This window comes from Anomaloglossus baeobatrachus, chromosome 2 (genome assembly GCF_048569485.1).
Source record: "Anomaloglossus baeobatrachus isolate aAnoBae1 chromosome 2, aAnoBae1.hap1, whole genome shotgun sequence".
NCBI lineage: Eukaryota > Metazoa > Chordata > Amphibia > Anura > Aromobatidae > Anomaloglossus > Anomaloglossus baeobatrachus.
The window spans coordinates 550,151,311-550,171,610 of record NC_134354.1 but is presented as its reverse complement, the minus strand read 5'-3'; the positions used below and the strand labels follow the sequence as shown (position 1 = coordinate 550,171,610).

General features: G+C 42.3%; 1 protein-coding gene across 1 annotated transcript in view; it reads right to left on the bottom strand.

Annotated features, from left to right (window-relative positions):
• The window catches only part of NALF1 (NALCN channel auxiliary factor 1), a 767,424-nt gene extending 747,467 nt beyond the window's left edge, over nucleotides 1-19,957 (bottom strand). The window contains exon 1 of the mRNA XM_075336680.1: nucleotides 19,016-19,957. Within this exon, the coding sequence (XP_075192795.1) occupies nucleotides 19,016-19,750 (735 nt within the window). The 5' untranslated portion in view covers nucleotides 19,751-19,957. The remainder of the gene's footprint in view (nucleotides 1-19,015) is intronic.
• Nucleotides 19,958-20,300: the final 343 nt, after the last annotated feature.

Sequence of the window (20,300 nt, the reverse complement as noted above, 5' to 3'; positions counted from 1 at the left end):
CTGTGGGACAGTATGAGATAGCCGTAGTTAGGTAGTAACCTGCAGTGTTAGGAACAAACATCTGATAATCAGGCCTGGATTCACATTATAATTAGTGATGAGCGAGCACTACCATGTTCGGGTGCTCGGTACTCATAACGAGCAGTTGGATGCTCGGATGGGTGCAACTCAAGAATACAATGGATGTCTATGGGACTTTTTTCAGAAAGTTTCCCGGAAAAATGCTTGAATTTCCCATTGACTTCCATTATACTTGGGTATGAGCATCCAACTTCTCTTAACCAGTACCGAGCACCCGTGCATGGTAATGCCCGCTCATCGCAAATTATACTCAAAGTTGGGACGAGTACTAATACTACCAAGGCAGTGCTGGGGGTTCAGACTGCTCGTCAGGTACATTTAATACCTTGAGGGATCTTTTTTTGCATTTTAATAGCAATTTCTGCAACCAATTAGATGATGCTAGTTTTATGTATATACACTTTATGATTATACAATGATAAACAATCACTTAAACCTGTTTCTTTATTTGGGCAAAATCACACTGTAAAATATGACAATATGTAGAATGTTTTATATTCACAGTTTAAGGAATCCAAAACAAAGAATTGTTTATCCACTAGGTAACCAACATCCAATAAGCGCATAAACCGCGGAGACCCCCTCCCCCAGCGAATTATTCACAGTAATAAAACTGTTTAAAATCCCAATGACATTTTGAGCATTCTAAATATCTGCCATTTGGCACTTGGGAATTAGCAGCAGTGTTCTCGGGATAAATGACAGAACACTAGAGGTAGTTCCAGCATCTTTAGTTTTAACAGGTGTCCCCTGACAACTGAGGTGAAACATTTCAGGAATAGCAACAGCTGGATACTTTCTTTGTAAGACTGTCTTGAAAACCAAATGAGCCAGGTAAACATGCTAAGGAAAAATGAAGCTGGGAAAGAAATAAAAATATACACAAAATAATACGAATGAAAGTCTTTATATAAATCCTAACTCCCGTTAAAACCTGAAAATTCACGAGAATGCAGCTAAATCCAATACCTCGTCCTATTACATTTTCACTTGACACTACAAAGGTCCAGAAAATAGACATATGAGGAAAGTCTTCACACCGGACAGTCATTTTCTTATTTTCCAACCAAAGTACATTTCTGACTGATTTATATTAAAAAGTCTTCTTTACTATTCCCAATACGGTTATCCAGGATTAGACGATACATTACCTATAAGTAAAAAGGTCATTAACGAGAGATCGGTGAGAGTCAACATACCGAGCGAGATTCTGAAATCTGCTTCTATGTCTGCGGATATATGCAATGTGCAAAGCGAAACAGCACCGCTCCGTACATTGGTCACCATCTACTCCCATTCAAGGGAGGAAACAATAATGATCAAGTTTATTTCTACAGCGCCAACATATTCTGCAGCACTTTACAATTAAGCAGCGGCATGTACAGACAAAAACAAAACAAAAGTAGCACTTACTTCAACAGGAGTGAGGGCCCTGCTTGCAAGCTTACAATCTACAGAGAAAGCTTACAATCTACAGAGAAAGCTTACAATCTACAGCGCAAGCTTACAATCTACAGAGAAAGCTTACAATCTACAGCACAACCTTACAATCTACAGCGTAAGCTTACAATCTACAGTGCAAGCTTACAATCTACAGCGCAAGCTTACAATCTACAGAGAAAGCTTACAATCTACAGCACAAGCTTACAATCTACAGAGAAAGCTTACAATCTACAGAGCAAGCTTACAATCTACAGAGAAAGCTTAAAATCTACAGAGAAAGCTTACAATCTACAGAGAAAGCTTACAATCTACAGAGCAAGCTTACAATCTACAGAGCAAGCTTACAATCTACAGAGAAAGCTTACAATCTACAGAGAAAGCTTACAATCTACAGCGCAAGCTTACAATCTACAGAGCAAGCTTACAATCTACAGAGAAAGCTTACAATCTACAGAGAAAGCTTACAATCTACAGCACAAGCTTACAATCTACAGAGAAAGCTTACAATCTACAGCACAAGCTTACAATCTACAGAGCAAGCTTACAATCTACAGCACAAGCTTACAATCTACAGAGAAAGCTTACAATCTACAGCGAAAGCTTACAATCTACAGAGCAAGCTTACAATCTACAGAGAAAGCTTACAATCTACAGCACAAGCTTACAATCTACAGAGCAAGCTTACAATCTACAGCACAAGCTTACAATCTACAGAGAAAGCTTACAATCTACAGCGAAAGCTTACAATCTACAGAGCAAGCTTACAATCTACAGAGAAAGCTTACAATCTACAGCACAAGCTTACAATCTACAGAGCAAGCTTACAATCTACAGCACAAGCTTACAATCTACAGAGAAAGCTTACAATCTACAGCGAAAGCTTACAATCTACAGAGCAAGCTTACAATCTACAGAGAAAGCTTACAATCTACAGAGAAAGCGTACAATCTACAGCACAAGCTTACAATCTACAGAGCAAGCTTACAATCTACAGAGAAAGCTTACAATCTACAGAGAAAGCTTACAATCTACAGCACAAGCTTACAGTCTACAGAGAAAGCTTACAATCTACAGCACAAGCTTACAATCTACAGAGAAAGCTTACAATCTACAGCGAAAGCTTACAATCTACGGAGCAAGCTTACAATCTACAGAGAAAGCTTACAATCTACAGAGAAAGCTTACAATCTACAGCACAAGCTTACAATCTACAGAGAAAGCTTACAATCTACAGCACAAGCTTACAATCTACAGAGAAAGCTTACAATCTACAGCGCAAGCTTACAATCTACAGAGCAAGCTTACAATCTACAGAGAAAGTTTACAATCTACAGAGAAAGCTTACAATCTACAGCACAAGCTTACAATCTACAGAGAAAGCTTACAATCTACAGCACAAGCTTACAATCTACAGAGCAAGCTTACAATCTACAGCACAAGCTTACAATCTACAGAGAAAGCTTACAATCTACAGCGAAAGCTTACAATCTACAGAGCAAGCTTACAATCTACAGAGAAAGCTTACAATTTACAGAGAAAGCTTACAATCTACAGAGAAAGCTTACAATCTACAGAGAAAGCTTACAATCTACAGCACAAGCTTACAATCTACAGAGAAAGCTTAGAATCTACAGCACAAGCTTACAATCTACAGAGAAAGCTTACAATCTACAGCGCAAGCTTACAATCTACAGAGCAAGCTTACAATCTACAGAGAAAGCTTACAATCTACAGCACAAGCTTACAATCTACAGCTCAAGCTTACAATCTACAGCGTAAGCTTACAATCTATAGTGCAAGCTTACAATCTACAGCGCAAGCTTACAATCTACAGCACAAGCTTACAATCTACAGCGCAAGCTTACAATCTACAGCGCAAGCTTACAATCTACAGCGCAAGCTTACAATCTACAGTGCAAGCTTACAATCTATAGCACAAGTTTACAATCTACAGCACAAGTTTACAATCTACAGCACAAGCTTACAATCTACAGTGAAAGCTTACAATCTACAGCAAAAGCTTACAATCTACAGCATAAGCTTACAATCTACAGCAGAAGTTTACAATCTATAGCACAAGTTTACAATCTACAGCACAAGCTTACAATCTACAGCGAAAGTTTACAATCTACAGCAAAAGCTTACAATCTACAGTGCAAGCTTACAATCTATAGCGCAACCTTACGATCTACAGCACAAGCTTACAATCTACAGTGCAAGCTTACAATCTACAGTGCAAGCTTACAATCTACAGTGCAAGCTTACATTCTACAGCGTAAGCTTACAATCTACAGCGCAAGCTTACAATCTACAGCGCAAGCTTACAATCTACAGCGCAAGCTTACAATCTACAGTGCAACCTTACAATCTACAGCAAAAGCTTACAATCTACAGCGCAAGCTTACAATCTACAGCACAAGCTATAATCTACAGCTTACTTACAAAAGTATTGTCTCTATTTAGACAAGGAGACAAAATAACCACAAAGCTCTCTACTCAAATAATCCCACATTCCAAAGACACCCTGATAGGAAATGAAGCTTGTGAGCCCCAATGGGGACAGTGTTGCTGATGTATGTAAAGCGCTGTGGAATATGTTGGGTTCTGGGGTTCTTTTAGGATACCATGGGTTATAGAGAAGAGGGAATATCGGCATTGATTGGATTCGCACACACAAATCCTTAAAAGAACCAGTCATGTTCTCCAACCCAGAAGCATTAATACCGGTATTCCCAAATTCTCTCCCTAACCAGCCCTGTATAACACTATTCACTAATATGAATATTTAAAAAACTATTTATAAACCTCGCATTCCCTATGCTAATTAGATCTTTGACCAGTTGAAGGGGCGCTAGTTTCCCTGACTATTCGGTCCTATTTCCATGTTATCACACCCCTGTGGGCCTGATAACATGATCTCCTCGAGCCAGCGTCACTGCCAGCTCCTGGAAATCTCACACATGTACATGGCTCTTTTCGGCCATTTTCAGTGTGCCTTTGCAGTTGGGTGTAAGCTTCCCGGCTTCATTAGGCAAACTGCGCATAACCGCAAGTCCAGAAGACATGTATGTGAGCCGTCTTCTGTACTTCCGGTAATGTGTGCCTAATGAAGCCTAACTTCAAAGGCACACTGACGTGTCCTACACAAGCTGCGTGCATGCGCGAGATTTCCATGAGCTGGTGGTGATGTTGGTTCGCGGAAATCATGTTATCACACCCACAAGTGCGTGATAACATGGAAAGAGGGCCAACTAGTTTGGGGAACTAATGACCCTGCGCCCTAATTAGCATAGGGAATCTGAAGTTTATACCGTATTTTTCACTTTATAAGACAAACCCCAAATTCAGAGGAAAAAAAAGGTAAAAAAAAAATATATGGGGTCTGTTTTATAATCCAGTGGTGTCTTACCACTGTGCTGGGGCTGCAGGCTCTGCTCCACGCTGGCTCTGCTCTGTGCTGCGCTGTTCTGTCCTGGCTTTGCTCCATGCTGGCTCTACTGTGCTCCATGCTGGCTCTGCTCTGCCCCATGCTGGCTCTGCCTTGCCCTGTGCTGGCTCTGCGCTGCCCCATGGTGGCTCTGCTTTCTGCAGGGTCTGCCTCGTGCTGGTTCTGTTCTGTGAGGGGGCGGTGAGGCACGGGTTATTCTGAAGATGTCGGCGGTGAGGGCTTCAAAGAAATGGCGCCCAGAGGCAGCGGGTGCGCAGATGGAGCTCTTGGGCCAAGAGCTCCATCTGCGCATGCGCGGACTCTGGGCACCATTATTTGAAGTCCTTACCACTGACATTGTCAGAATGGTTTGTACCTTGCCGGCCGCCGCCGACTATAGTAGATGCGCCAGCCGCCCACAGCAGATGCACTGGCTGCTGCCACCGACCACAACATCTGCGCCTGCCACCGACCACAGCAGGTTCCCCGGCCGCCATCGACCACAGCAGGTGCCCCAGCCACCGCCGACCACAGCAGGTGCGCCGGCCGACGCAGACCACAGTAGCTTCGACGACCACCGCACAGAGCCCCTGCCTCCTGTGACCCCTCTCAATCACGACCTGGTAAGCTACATTCGGATTTTAAGACGCACCCCTCATTTTCCTCCCAAATTTTTGGGAGGAAAAGTGCGTCTTATAATCCAAAAAATACGGTAAGTAGTTTTAGGCTTTTAGGTTTGGTTACACAGGGCTTGACGGTTGGGCTGGAGGGCATAGGGGACCTGACAGGCTGCCTTTAAGTTTTAAGCAGGTGGAATTTAAGGTAAAAATAAATATGTCCAGGGCATATAAAATAATGGCTGAACCAGAAAGGCACAATGAATAATGAGAATGTAATAATAATCTAATATTTTATATATATTGTACCCCAATATGTGAATCATTACAAAAAGACAAAAACTCCTTTTATATTGCAATTAGTTGGCTAATTGGTCGGATGAATAAATGCCTGCGTCCCATTAGAGATTTGACCTAATAAACATCATTTGTAATAAAACGACTTTAAATATTGGTGTTTGTGATTTCATTTTTTAAAACTCGTTTGCTTTAGTGTGTTATTCTAATACATCGTAATTAACCGGTATAATTTGTTTTCAGGAATAAATTAAATTAACCTCAGCTACTTAATATGAAGCTTTTACGGAGTATTTTTACAGGGATATAAAACAATGCTACATTTTATAACAAGAAATAAAGTGGATCAGTCATTATGAATCAATCTAATTATATCAATCTGACTAAAACTGAAGACAATTTTTATTATTTAATTATGTAACATGTGAAATATCAGCACTCTATTTTTTTTTTTTAATCAACATTCATTTTATTATAATGGTGCTACCCATTATACAATTTGCTAATTATAATTTTTTCCAGACAAAAAACAAATTCTGCTATAGAAAAGTGTTATGAAAAGTGTTGGTTGTACACGTGGACATGGGTAGCTGTCACGTCTCGTGGAATCCTACCGGTATATATATGTGGTGGTGTAGGATAATCGGAATTTTCACTGTATATCCTTCCAATTCCAGTTCCTGCACATGATAAACGCCCCTGAGTTTTTTAAGCAGAATCCGCTTCAGGAAACTATTCTGTTTTTGAGAGTTTTTGTTTCCTGAAGTGTGTTGAAGAGTTTATTCATTCATTTATTTATTTTGTAGCCTTTTCATTGGACCATGCCTAGTTCGGAGACGCTTCCTCTTGAACAGAAAAGTGTCTTTCCTACAAAATTGACCCCTTCATGATCTATGACGTACGACATAGGTTGTGTGTGTTTCTTTAATGCGGGCTTGCACGGCGACCCCGCATGCTTTACCGCATGTGTCGGCTGATATGTGCAGCTATCAGATCCGATCCACCCGCGCCTGAGAACTTGTTATATCCCTCTGTCAATTTCTGACAGCGGGATTTAACCCCATCACCCCCGGGCGATTTTCATTTTTTTGCTCCTCTTCTTCCTAGAGCCGTAACTTTTTATTTTTCCATCAATCTCGTCATATGATTCCTGATTTTTTGTGGTACGAGTTGTACTTTTGAAAGAAACCATTAGTTTTACCATAAAGTGTCCTGGAAAAAATTCCAAGTATGTTGAAATTGCAAAAAAAGTATAATTGCACAATTGGTTTTGGGGTGTTTTATTCACAGTGTTCACGATATGGTAAAACTGATGACTTGGTGTGATGCCTCAGGTCGGTACGAGTTCATAGACACCATATATATATATAGGTTTATTTTTATCTAAGCGGTGAAATAGATTTCAGACGTTTGTCCAAAAAAAAAAAATAGCACTTTTGTCCCCATTTTCCGTGACCCGTAGCGATTTCAATTTTCAGGTTCTGGGGCTCAGTGACGGCTTATTTTTTGCGTCCTGAGATGACGTTTTTAATTATTTCATTTTTATGCAGATGCTACATTTTGATCACGTGTTATTGCATTTTAAAAAAAATATTGCGGCGAGCAAAAAGCGCAATTTTCGGCATTTGGAATTTTTTTTCTCATCACATGGTTTACCAATCAGATTAATAGATTTTAGATTTTGATAGATCAGGCAGTTTTTGAACGCTGCAATACCAAATATGTGTATATTATTTAACTGTGTTATTTTCAATGGGGCGTATGGTGGGTGATTTGAACTTTTAGGTTTTTTATATTGTCATATTTTTAAAAACATTTCTTCTACATTTTTTATTTATTTTACTAAGTCCCCCTAGGGGACTCAATGTATTAGCAGTCAGATTGCTTGTGCATTTCTTCTGATCAGAGCACTATTCCTTTAAGAGCTGTTGCTGTGTCAGCTCTTAGAGGAAGTATGTCATGATAGCAACAGGGGTCATCACATAATCCATCACTACCATCGGCTCCCCATGATTGCATCACTGGGCCACCGATGGCGACAGAGAAGTGCGCGGTCCCAGTTGCAGCCATTTTAATTGCGCTGTCTGATTTTTACAGCACAATCTAAGTGGCTAGCAGGCGAGGGTGGATCACGGATCCACCCGTACCTGTTAGCCCCACATGTCTGATGTTCCAATAATGTGATTACCACAGAATGACAGATGATGTACCAGTACATCATTGGTCGTGAAGGGGTTAATGCACTCTGGCGTGGAACATGTCATACGCTGCCCTCATCAGCGGCCTGGTATTGTGATCATGGAGTGCCGATGAGTTTTCATGACAGCTATGGGTAATCTTGTGACCACTGTTACTGTCATAACAAACTTCCTGTGAATGCCAGTTGAGAGACGGCATTCACAGGAAATATGCATTTCTCCAGTCCAGAGTGATGCTGATGCCCTGCTCTGAACAGCACAAGCGATCGGAGTACATCAGTTTCAAAGCCCCCTAGGGGAACTAGTGAAATCAATAGAAAGCGTAGAAAAAAAGTTTTTAAAAATATGAAACAAAAAAATAAACATTCAAATCACCCCCCCTTTTTGCGCATTGAAAATAAAACAAATAAAAAAAAAGAATACGCATATTTGGTATCGCAACAGAAATGCCCGATCTATAATAATAAATAAAAAATTAATCTGACTGGTCAAGGGAGTAACGAGAAAAATAATCAAAATGACAGAATTATGTCTTTTAGGTCTCAAAAACAGTGCAGAACAATGCAATAATAGGCGATGAAAACATCCCATCTACCAAAAAATGGCATAATTAAAAACGCTCCAGATCCTGAAAAAAAATGTTCACCTCTTAAATAAAAGTAAAGGCTACTTTACACACTGCGATATCGGTCCTGATATCGCTAGTGTGGGTACCCGCCCCCATCTGTTGCGCGACACGGGCAAATCGCTGCCCGTGCCGCACAACATCGCCCAGACCCACATACTTACCTGCCCGGCGACGTCGCTGTGACCGGCGAACCGCCTCCTTTCTAAGGGGGCGGTCCGTGCGGCGTCACAGCGACGTCACTGAGCGGCCGCCCAATAGCAGCGGAGGGGCGGAGCTGAGCGGGACGTAACATCCCGCCCACCTCCTTCCTTCCGCATAGCGGCCGGGAGGCAGGTAAGGAGAGCTTCCTCGTTCCTGCGGCGTCACACATAGCGATGTGTGCTGCCGCAGGAGCGACGAGCTACATCGTTACTGCTGCAGTAACGATAATCGAGAATAAACATGTCACCGATGAGCGATTTTGCACGTTTTTGCAACGATGCAAAATCGCTCATCGGTGTCACACGCAGCAACATCGCTAATGCGGCCGGATGTGCGTCACAAATTCCGTGACCCCAACGACTCCGCATTAGCGATGTCGCAGCGTGTAAAGCCCCTTTAAATCTATACATGTTTGGTATCTACGAACTTGTACGGAGAATCATATGCCAGGTCATTCTTACCATATAATGAATATGTTAATTAAAAAAACACTTGGAATGTTTTTCCTGACTTCCAGTGCAGTATGTAGAAGAATTAATGGTCTCATTCGAAAGTACAACTCATCCCGCCAAAAACAGGCCCTTGTATGGCTATATTGAAGGAAAATTTAAAAAGTTATGGCTCTTGGTAGAAGGGGAGATAAGACAAAAAACAGAAAATTGCCAGGTGGTGAAGAGGTTACCGTAATATGGAGAGTTTTCAAAAGTTTTGAAGCAGTTTGGAGGATTTTGCAACATTTATTTTAGCAAAACCTGCTCTCCTGGCAGTTTTCAAAAAGCAGCTTTTAATGCATTTGTACTGTTTTGTGCAGCGTTTTACAGCGATTTTTAGTTGCCCACATTTTTGCACTTACTCATTAGTTTCTAAGGGTGAAAAAAGCTAAAATAACTATGATGCAGCTATAAAAGAATGTCGCTATTGTTCAATTTGAAAGGGAAAAAAAGTGTGCCTACGTGAGATTTCTGAAATCCCATAGCGTTTGCTGGTACTGTAAAATACAGTTTCTTATTCGCATAAAAAAATTGAAACTTTTTTTGTAAAAATGCTGAGTGTGAACGTGATTGACTTTAATGTGCCTAAACACCTTAATATGCCTAAAAGGCTAGTCAATGTGCTTTCTATTACCCCAAATAAACTATAAGGCTATGTGCCCACGCTAGAATGTCCATGCGGATTTTTTTGCCTGAAAATCCGCAACTTTCGCGGCAAATCCGCACCCGCGGATTTGCCACGGATTTACCGCGGATTTACCGCGGATTTGCCGCGGATTTTGATGCGGATTTCATTTTTTTTTTTTCCCCCATTCAAAACAGAAAATCCGCACCAAAACTGCACCAAACAATTGACATGCTGCAGTTTGTTCCGCATCAAAATCCGCGGCAAAATCCGCAGCGGAAAAATCCGCAGCATGGGCACAGCATTTCCAAAATGCCATTGAAATGGCTGGGGAGTAGCTGTGCTGCAGATTTTCGGCAAATCCGCGCTAAATCCGCGTCAAAATCCGCGTCAAATCCTGTAGCGTGGGCACATAGCCTAAGGCTATGTGAGCACGCTGCGTTTTTCATGGCGTTTTTCGAGTGCGTTTTTGGTCTAAAAACTACATGACTTTGCTTCCCCAGCAAAGTCTATGAGTTTTCATTTTTGCTGCCGCACAGTGCAGTTTTGTTTTAGGTCCGTTTTTGTGGTGACCATAAAGATGAAACATGTCAATCCTTTCTGCGTTTTTGCCAGCGTTTTTCACCCATGCAATGCATTGGAGAAAACGCAGCAACAAAAAGGCAGCAAAACACAGCAAAAAACGCACAAAAACGCATGCGTTTTGTGGATGCGTTTTTACTGCGGGTGTGCTTTAGTGCGTTTTTTTGCGGCCAAAAATGCTCAAAAACGCTGCATCTTTGTGGTCACAAAACAAAGGCAATGCGCGCACATAGCCTAACAAGCTTAAAACTGAGTGTATCTATTCCAGCCAAAATAGCGATTGGAAAAAAGTGAATAGTGCTCCTTCCCTTCCAAGCCCTAGCATGTGCCAAACAGTAATTTCTGGCTGCATATCACTGTAGGCGTACTCAGGAGAAATTGCACAACGAATGGTGCTGCACATTTTTTTCTCCTTGTACCCTTGTGAAGATTAAAAGTTTGGGGGCCAAAGCAACAGTTTAGAAAAAAAAAAAATTAATTTTTCATTTTTTCTTTCAGTCTGCATTAAGACCTGTAAAGCACCTAAAGGTCCTGTGCGCATGCTGCGTATTTACAGCGGATTTTTCGCGGATTTGCCGCGGATTTTCTGCAGAAAATGTGTCTAACATTTCTGCAGTCAATTCCCCAGCAAAACCTATAGGTTTTAAAAAATGCTGTGCGCACACTGCGTTTTTTTTATACCCGTGGAGGTAGTGAGGGGTGCGCCTAATAATATGAGTGTACCTTACCGGGTTGTGGTGGAGAGGGGTCGCAGAAGGAAGGGGCAATGCTGGGACCTGCAAGGCGCTGTGATGGGCCCTGCGGGGCGCTGTGCTAAGGCCTGCGGGGCGCTGTGCTAGGGCCTGCGGGGCGCTGTTCTGTGGTGCTTTGAGCTGCTGTGCTGCGAGCGGTGAGGCAAGGCCATCCTTAAAATATCAGAGGCGCGGAGGCGGCGTATGCGCAGATGGACCTTTCGGCTCAAGATCTCATCTGCGCAGGCGCCGCCTCCAGCCCGTTGATCTCCCAGCAGCGGACTTAAGGAAAATGGTGCCCGTAGGTGGTGCATGTGTAAATGAGATCTTGGCTTGTCATCGAGCCAATAGCGCAATCTGTGCATCTGCCGACTCCAGGCGCCATTTCTTTGAAGCCCGCACCACCGACAGTTTCTAGAAGTTGCCTATCTCACAGCATCTGGGACAGACACCAGCTGCACAGCCTGCATCACCCGCAGCATCGACCTGCTCCGCCACTGCCCCCACCTCCAGCGACCCCGTTCCACCACCGTTGCCATCCCACCCAGTAAGATACCACCAGATTGTAAGACGGACACCCCCTTTTTTTCTACCTTTTTTTTCTAAATTTGGGGTGCATCTTATAATCCGGTGCGTCTTATAAACTGAAAAATACGGTACACATAATTATGAATGAGTTTGTACATTTTTCTATCGTTCACTCTTTTTTGCTTCCACTGTTATCTGCAATTCATCCTCCGTTTACAAGATGAGATGTGCTATATACTGCTACTTAACATTAATTTCTTCTTCTCCATTGTTTTTATTAGGTTTTTTCCACCAACAATCACGTCTGTGCTCAAACATGCAATAATCAGAATAATCGGCAAATGGGAATTTCCTCAATCAGGTTTGATTGCAGGGCTATGCCCGTAACAATGATCCTGCAAACATTTATGTGGACATTCATTGCTCCATTTACAATGTTCCTAAAGTTATTTTTAATCAGATCTTAAAATAAGCTCTTAAAGAATAACCGTTGTTTTATACATTCAGTAAATAGTAGCCATGAAAATAAGAAGCTTTGTTATATATCGTATCAGAGCAATCTGCTTCTTGTTCCGCCAGGATTGATCGAATGTTCTCACAATTCTCAGTTCAGGGGTAAAATGTGTATACAGTAAAGACAGATTTATACATAAGAAAGATAGGAGATGACAGTTGGTACTGATGAGACTCTATGTAGATGGGAGGGGGAGGATGGGCTCTGCCGTCTCCCACTTCCCGCACATATGAGCAGGCAGTTACTGATAAGATTCTATCTCAGTAATGTAACAATCTGTCTTCAGTAAATACATATTTTACCCGTGAATTGAAATTTTTGAAAATGAAAGATCAGTCCTGGAGGAGAAAGAAGCAGATTTCTTTGTAAAGATTACAACCTACAACTTACAAAGTCTCTTATTTTCAGTGGTGCAATTGATTTATAAAATAAAAATTTTAACAATGGCTACATTTTAAAGGAAATATGTGCCCACAAAAATATCCCCCCCAAAATGTGTAATGATTTAATAAACGGAAAGCATTCCTATGTTATTTAAAAAATATATATATATATATATATATATTTTTTTTTTTTTTTTTATTTTTTTTTTAAATACTATAGGAATGCTTTCCATTTATGAAATCATTACACATTTTGGGAGGGATATTATATATATATATATATATATATATATATATATATATATATATATACAGATATATATATATATATAGATATATATACATATATATTATAATATTATATATATATATATATATATATATATATATATATATACACATATATATATATACATATACACACACTGTATATTAGTATAAAGATATGAGGAATAATTAAAAAAGTTTTTTATGTTACACTAATAAACACTAGGGGGAGCAGCTGCTGAAATTTGCCATGAAGTCCTAGTGTAATGCTAGCTCACATTACGACTGCAGTAAAAGTGGGCGGAATCTGCTCTCCTGTGTCTGATGTCACTCCTTCCCTCCCTTTCTGGCTGTTTGCAAAGGAATAAGGGAGGATGACGTTTAGGATCACAGTGCAGAAATATGTTGTTGGTGACCACAAAGATATGTGGACAGAGTCAACCAAGCATGGCTGGTGGCATTGATTCTGCTGGTTTGTGCTGCTGCTCACTATGTGACGCTCTGAGGTTAGATCAGAATTGGAGACTGTATCATGTGCTGCAGTTGGATATGCAGCGTGTTTCTTGCACTGGGATTAGATACACTTCGAGAGCATCAAAAGAGCGGGAGACGAGTGTCATGCAACTGTGATCCAATCCTGCGATTGGATCACAGCTGCGGAGGAGAGGTGGAGAGCAATCTCTCCTTCTCCTCCACTGTCAGCCTGTGCATATATCGCACTGGACTTAGATGACAACCGAGTGCAGTCCGATGTTTCACGCAAGGCTATGGGTGCGCATGATCCGAGACTCGCAGATAATCTCAGCATGGTACGAATTTCTCCTTAGTCCAATTAGGGCTGAGGAAAAACTCGCAGATGTGAGCTGCAGCATTGTCCTACATGGGACCAGTGCAATGCGATCTTTTCTCACTGCACTCGTGCGAGTCATACACTAGTGTGACTCTGCCCTAAAGTGGCGCCTGGTTTCCCTCACAGCTGTGACTGGATAAAAAGTGTTAAAACAGGGTATCAAATTTTGTATTAAAATTAGTTGATTATATAAAATCTATACCTATTAATACAGAAATAAAAACAACATATTCCCTTAAAGTTGAAGTGCCCCCTGGTGCCTGTACAGTAAGGAAAAGCAGCAAAACTGCTATGGTTTGGTTGGATATTTCTGCAAATTTGAATTTTCAATACAGTTCTTTATGGAAATCAGCATCTATTTCAGAGACACCTTTAAACATATTTTTTTTTGAGAATGTTCTGGAGATGTCAAGTACAAACTTTCATCAACAGCAGTAATGGCAAACACCAATGGCATCATCTTTTAGGCTATGTGTCCACGTTGCTTTTTACCTGCTTTTTTGCTGCTTTTTCAACTGCAGCGTTTAATGCCAAAATGGTTGTGTTCTGCTTTTCAAGCAAAGTCTATGGGAATTTGGGTTTCTTGTGCCCACTATGCAGTTCAAACTGCAGCCTTTTTCTGGCAGAAATTTGGGCAAAAACTCTGCTTTGCAGTTCAAAACGCAAATGGCAAAAACAATTGACATGTCAATTGTTTTTGCCATTTGGGTCTTGCACTGCAAAGCTGAGTTTTTGTCCAAAGTTCTGCAACAAAAAGGCTTCAGTTTGAACTGCATAGTGGGCACAAGAAACCCAAATTCCCATAGACTTTGCTTGAAAAGCAGAACACAACCATTTTGGCATTAAACGCTGCAGTTGAAAAAGCAGCAAAAAAGCAGGTAAAAAGCAACGTGGACACATAGCCTTATGCAGCTTTGACATTTAAAGGGAATCTCAACCATTTATGGCATATCCACATCATGTACGTTCTACTAGTGATGAGCGAGCACTAAAATGCTCAAGTGCTTGGTACTTGAATTGAGCAGGTTGGATGCTGGGACGGACTCAACGAGGGAGAGAGAGCGCAAGAGAGAGAGAACGCTCGCTCATCACTTCGTCCTACCTCTGGGAACCATACAAGAACAGGGCTTCCACCAACCCCATTTTTCTGTATCTCCAACCGCAGAGATGTCTGGCTGGCTGTTGCAAGGTGGCAATGCATGCTTGTTTTGTTGGTCCTGAAATTTCCATAGTAGTTGATAGAGATATAGACATTAGTGATGAGCACTACCATGCTCGGGTGCTCGGTACTTGTAATGAGCAGTGGGATGCTTAGTTGGGCTTGACTCTTGTGTCAAGTAAAATGGAAGTCAATAGAGTATTCGAGAATTTTTCCAGAAGATCTTCCGTAAAAATGCTCTTGTTCCCCATTGACTTCCATCATATTCGGTATACGAGTTGAGCCCATCCAAGTGTCTGACTGCTCTATACAAGTACCAAGCACTCGAGCATGGTAGTGCTCATCACAAATGTGCATAAAATGTGTGTCCATTTCATTCATCCTCTATCTGGATGCAATGACCAGCAGCTCCGTCACCGGGAGGTATGGAGGTCAGGGAATCCCATGCTGAATAGAACCAGGTCTCATACATGTTCCTGCATCTATCAGGCAGTTATGAAATTTCTTGTATACAGGATATGCCATAATTGTCCTAGGTATAAATACCCTTTTAACACTAGAACTACTGAGGTAGTCATTTTGACTACTTTGCACCATGTATTTCTATATAGGTGTCACGAGTCCAGTAGTTCTAGTGTTAAGGTGAAAAATGTCAAACACTAGCCACTTCTTGAAACAAAGTATAATGAAATAATTTAGCAAGAATATTATTTTCCAGTAACCAAAGAGTGATCCAATCCGAAATACGTTGGTTGAATACTCCGGCGATCCCATATCATATACAGTACACTAATATTTCACCATCCATAACCTGTTTGGTTTCCAAAGTTTATAAATTGGCAGAGAATAGCAGCTGATGTATACACCGGATATCAAAGCTTCATAAGCTACAGTGAATCTTGCATTTTGGAACAAATATTAACATATACAACTGCTCACGTCTCAAATTATTACATTGTGCACATAGAGAATATGTGTTTAGAGAAGAAAAGTCTATAATTTGAACAAATCTGTATTGTTATAATGTGGTTATGAGCGGAAACAAGCAATTTACAACTGTGCTTTTACTGCAAGCTTCTAACAGGATTAGTACCCATAATTTAGTCACTGAGCCTTTCGTAACGTCATAGGAACAGGCATTACGTCATTACGGATGTGGACACATAAGCCAGCCCTCGTACAGATGAGATTACTACCTAATGCTTGCTGTTCTGTCAGCCCTGCTAACATGAAGAGGTCACATTATACAATCCAACCACCGTTAAGCCACCAATGATCATCAGAAGGTGAAGCAGCACTTTCCCTTTCACAGACTCAACCACGTGAATCCTTCTGAAATGACGTCCAATGAGTAGACTTTGGAAAGAGCGGAGCGTTCTCGTGAAACCCATTAATCTTACATTTTCACAGGTTCTCTATTAATGTGCAAAATGCCTTATCCAAAATAATAAATGGGATTTTCATGTGTCCCTTATATATAAAAATATCCGAGTATATTAATGAATACAGTAAATATCCTCAAGGTGATAAAACAAGGTAAACCTTAAAGGAGCTTCAATAGTGCTGCTCAAATAAACCTTGCATTTTACCCTCTACAGGTTTTTGTTTTTTTAATATCCATTAGAGCATTGATGTTTTACATTTCTACCATCCTGCTTTTTCCCCACTTTTTATAGTATCAAATGTAAGTAATAAATTGACATAAAGTACATTTCCACAAAGATATAGATTAGTCACCAGTCGCTGGCGTTTATGGAGCAGCCCTCTCGGCAATCATGAAGAGCTTGTTTACAAAACTTTACACGAGACCTATAATTCTGCACTGTCATAACGAGTAATAAGAACCTGTTGACATTAAGTATCATTTCCATAGAGATATGCCATAGACTTGATTATCCAAACATTAGGTAACGTCTTGTCTAAGTATACAACCAATTCCACAAAACTAAGCACAGCCCCTGAGTCATAGTCACTGAGACTGAGCTTCAGCACCATGGACAGCAACTGAATTTCAAAGGCAGTAGACTAGATAAATGTCCCATAAAATGTTAATGACTAGCCATGAGCGAGCACTACCGAGCTCAGCTGCTCGCAACAGGCAGTTGGATGCTCAGATGGGCGCAATTTGAGTACCCGAGTATAATGGAAGTCAATGGGGAAATCTTCCAGTAAAATGCAAGAGTCTGTACATGTCCCCTCTGAATTGTAAAGCGTTGCGGAATATGTTGGCGCCATAGAAATAAAAATTATTATTATTATTATTATTATTAATAAGAGTCCCGTATTGACTTCCATTATATCTGGTACAGGAGTCGCGCTCATCCGAGTGTCCAACTGCTCGATACGAGTACCGAGCACCCGAGCATGGTAGTGCTCGCTCATTACTAGTTACGAGTACCGAGCACCCAAGCATTGTAGTGCTCGCTCATTACTAGTTACGAGTACCGAGCACCCGAGCATTGTAGTGCTCGCTCATTACTAGTTACGAGTACCGAGCACCCGAGCATGGTAGTGCTCGCTCATTACTAGTTACGAGTACCGAGCACCCGAGCATGGTAGTGCTCGCTCATTACTAGTTACGAGTACCGAGCACCCGAGCATGGTAATGCCTGCTCATCACTAGTTACGAGTACCGAGCACCCGAGCATGGTAGTGCTCGCTCATTACTAGTTACGAGTACTGTGCACCCGAGCATGGTAGTGCTCGCTCGTCACTAGTTACAAATACCGAGCACCCGAGCATGGTAGTGCTCACTCATCACTAGTTATGAGTACCGAGCACCCAAGCATGGTAGTGCTCACTCATCACTAGTTACGAGTACCGAGCACCCGAGCATGGTAGTGCCCGCTTATCACTAGTTACGAATCCCGAGCACCCGAGCATGGTAGTGCCCGCTCATCACTAGTTACGAGTATCGAGCACCCGAGCATGGTAGTGCCCGCTCATCACTAGTTACGAGTATCGAGCACCTGAGCATGGTATTGCCCACTCATCACTAGTTACGAATCCCGAGCACCCAAGCATGGTAGTGCTCACTCGTCACTATTAATGACCCACAACATCTCAAGAATAAATACCACTGGCAGTCTGATCAGCAAATGCAAAGTTAGGCAACACCACCAGATCAATACTTGATTTTACATATAAAAAATATAACCCCCAAATATTCCACCCCTCACTAATAACATATCAATCCACCAACATTTCTCTTTGTAATGTGCCATTGCTATGTGCCTATGTTCACAAGAATGCCTGATGGCACATCTTCCCTTGCAGGCCTTCCGCCTGCACTTGGAGAGTCCAATCCAGCACATCCTTGGATCACATGCATCTGATGAGACATACTGTACGTTCCATATTCTTGTATGATTATATATTCTTCATATGTCACATTATTCACAATCATACCCCAATATTTCAGAACTTGTCCATACACTGTATATCAATAAACATTGTGCTAAAAACATTTGATGAAAATAAAATGATCATCACACGGTTATTCAACAACAGTATCAATCCATACGTGCCAAGAGCAATACCCCAGCCACACATTGGTGGTCACTTTGAAAGCCTTGTGTCCCGAAGCCTTTATTTCCAATGATAAGAGGCCAGAGCCACACTGCAGTGTGATCACAAGGAGCCTGCAAGCCATAACTAGTGATATTTACACACAATTCTTTTGTAAACACATAGAACACTAGAGAAACAATGTGCACCGCTGCAACACTCCCCACTGTCCACACAACCAATCTGGGGTACTATATACAAGCTGGGAAATGTAGGCAGCAGTGATCAGGCCACAGTCCATCCACAGTGTCCTACAGGCTCTAGGAGCAGCAGACCCCTATGGCACAGGGCACTGCAATGCACAGGGAGACATCAATACTTTCTCAAGTATACACCATCAGCTGTCAGTCCTCAGGTGTCCCCCACAGCAGCTGTCCAGGGGGCATGGCTGCCACACACAGGGGGGAGAAGAAGCCAATGTCCTACCTTGCAGTCTTCAGAGCAGGATTTGACCGAATACTCATCCGATTGTAAATATTTCTGTAGCAAAACTTCGAATTCTTGGTATTTGTCCTGAGCATGCCGGTCATAGCCCCGGTACGCCTGGACACACCGCCTACAGCCGGCCACGTCCCCGGCCTCCACCACGGCCCCGCTACAGTTTAACGTGTCCGGATGTGAGAACCCAGAAAACAAATCTGAAAGTGTATAGGAATTACAAAAGGGAAGGTAAAAATGACTCAAGTTGAAGTGAGTAGGCGTACTCCATGAGCCCTCACTCAAGTTCCTACAGACAGACTCAGCATCTTCAACAATGTAACATTGACCAAATGGACTATGTGGGGAACAGGTCTGTTGCAGAGGTTTGGTAGAATTTCCTAGAAAAATAGCTTCTTTGCCTCGGCTAAGGCTGTGTGGAGATGACTGAAGGGTGGGTGAGAGTGGCCGTCCTTGCCCTGATGAGAGGGGCTGATCAGCCATGCTAGGCGCTGCTGACAGGAGGCTGCCCTGCTCTTTGTCTCTGGTCCTTGTCAATTTCGCCTCAGCGCAGAACCACAAATGATCAGAAAGCAGAACTGTGAAAAACAAGAGAGATGCTAAAGACAGTCGCCATTTCTGAGCCCTCTCTGAATCGGTGAAAGGCTTCTCGTTCTCCCGGGGTGCAAACCAGATCCTGGAGCTGTCCTCAAACTGCCGACACATCCAAGCACCCCTGGTCATATTTTAGGAACGCGCTGCTCTGGCTGACTCCACCGTGAGGGCTCCTCGGCCAGGGTGACCACAATAGTCATTGGACTGGAGGATTGATGGCTTGTGCGCTGCCTCCGTCTCCTCTTCTGCAGAGCAGCGAGCAGCTACATCCATCCGCTTCCAGGGAATGAAGACGGCAGCCCAGGCATTGTCACATCACGCTCTCCTGGAACCACAGCAGCTGGCTTAAGCTGCATGTGGCTCGACTTGGTTGCGTCTGTTCAACCCCCCCTCCTGGGTAGTAAATGGGTTGTCCCGATAGGAGGGGTCACATAGGTCCTTAAAAGTAAGTGCACGTGATGCACTCACTATCTTCCCCTCGTGAGCTGCAAAGACACAGCACGTCAGGAAGAACCGAGACGTCCCTTTCCCCGTGTAACCGGCATCATGGCCGGCACTGCAGCACGAGCCGGCTTCACCCCTGCTGCGCACTGAGGCAGGTGAGTGTGCGGCTTCACCTCTGCTGGGCACTGAGGCAGGTGAGTGTGCGGCTTCACCCCTGCTGCGCACTGAGGCAGGT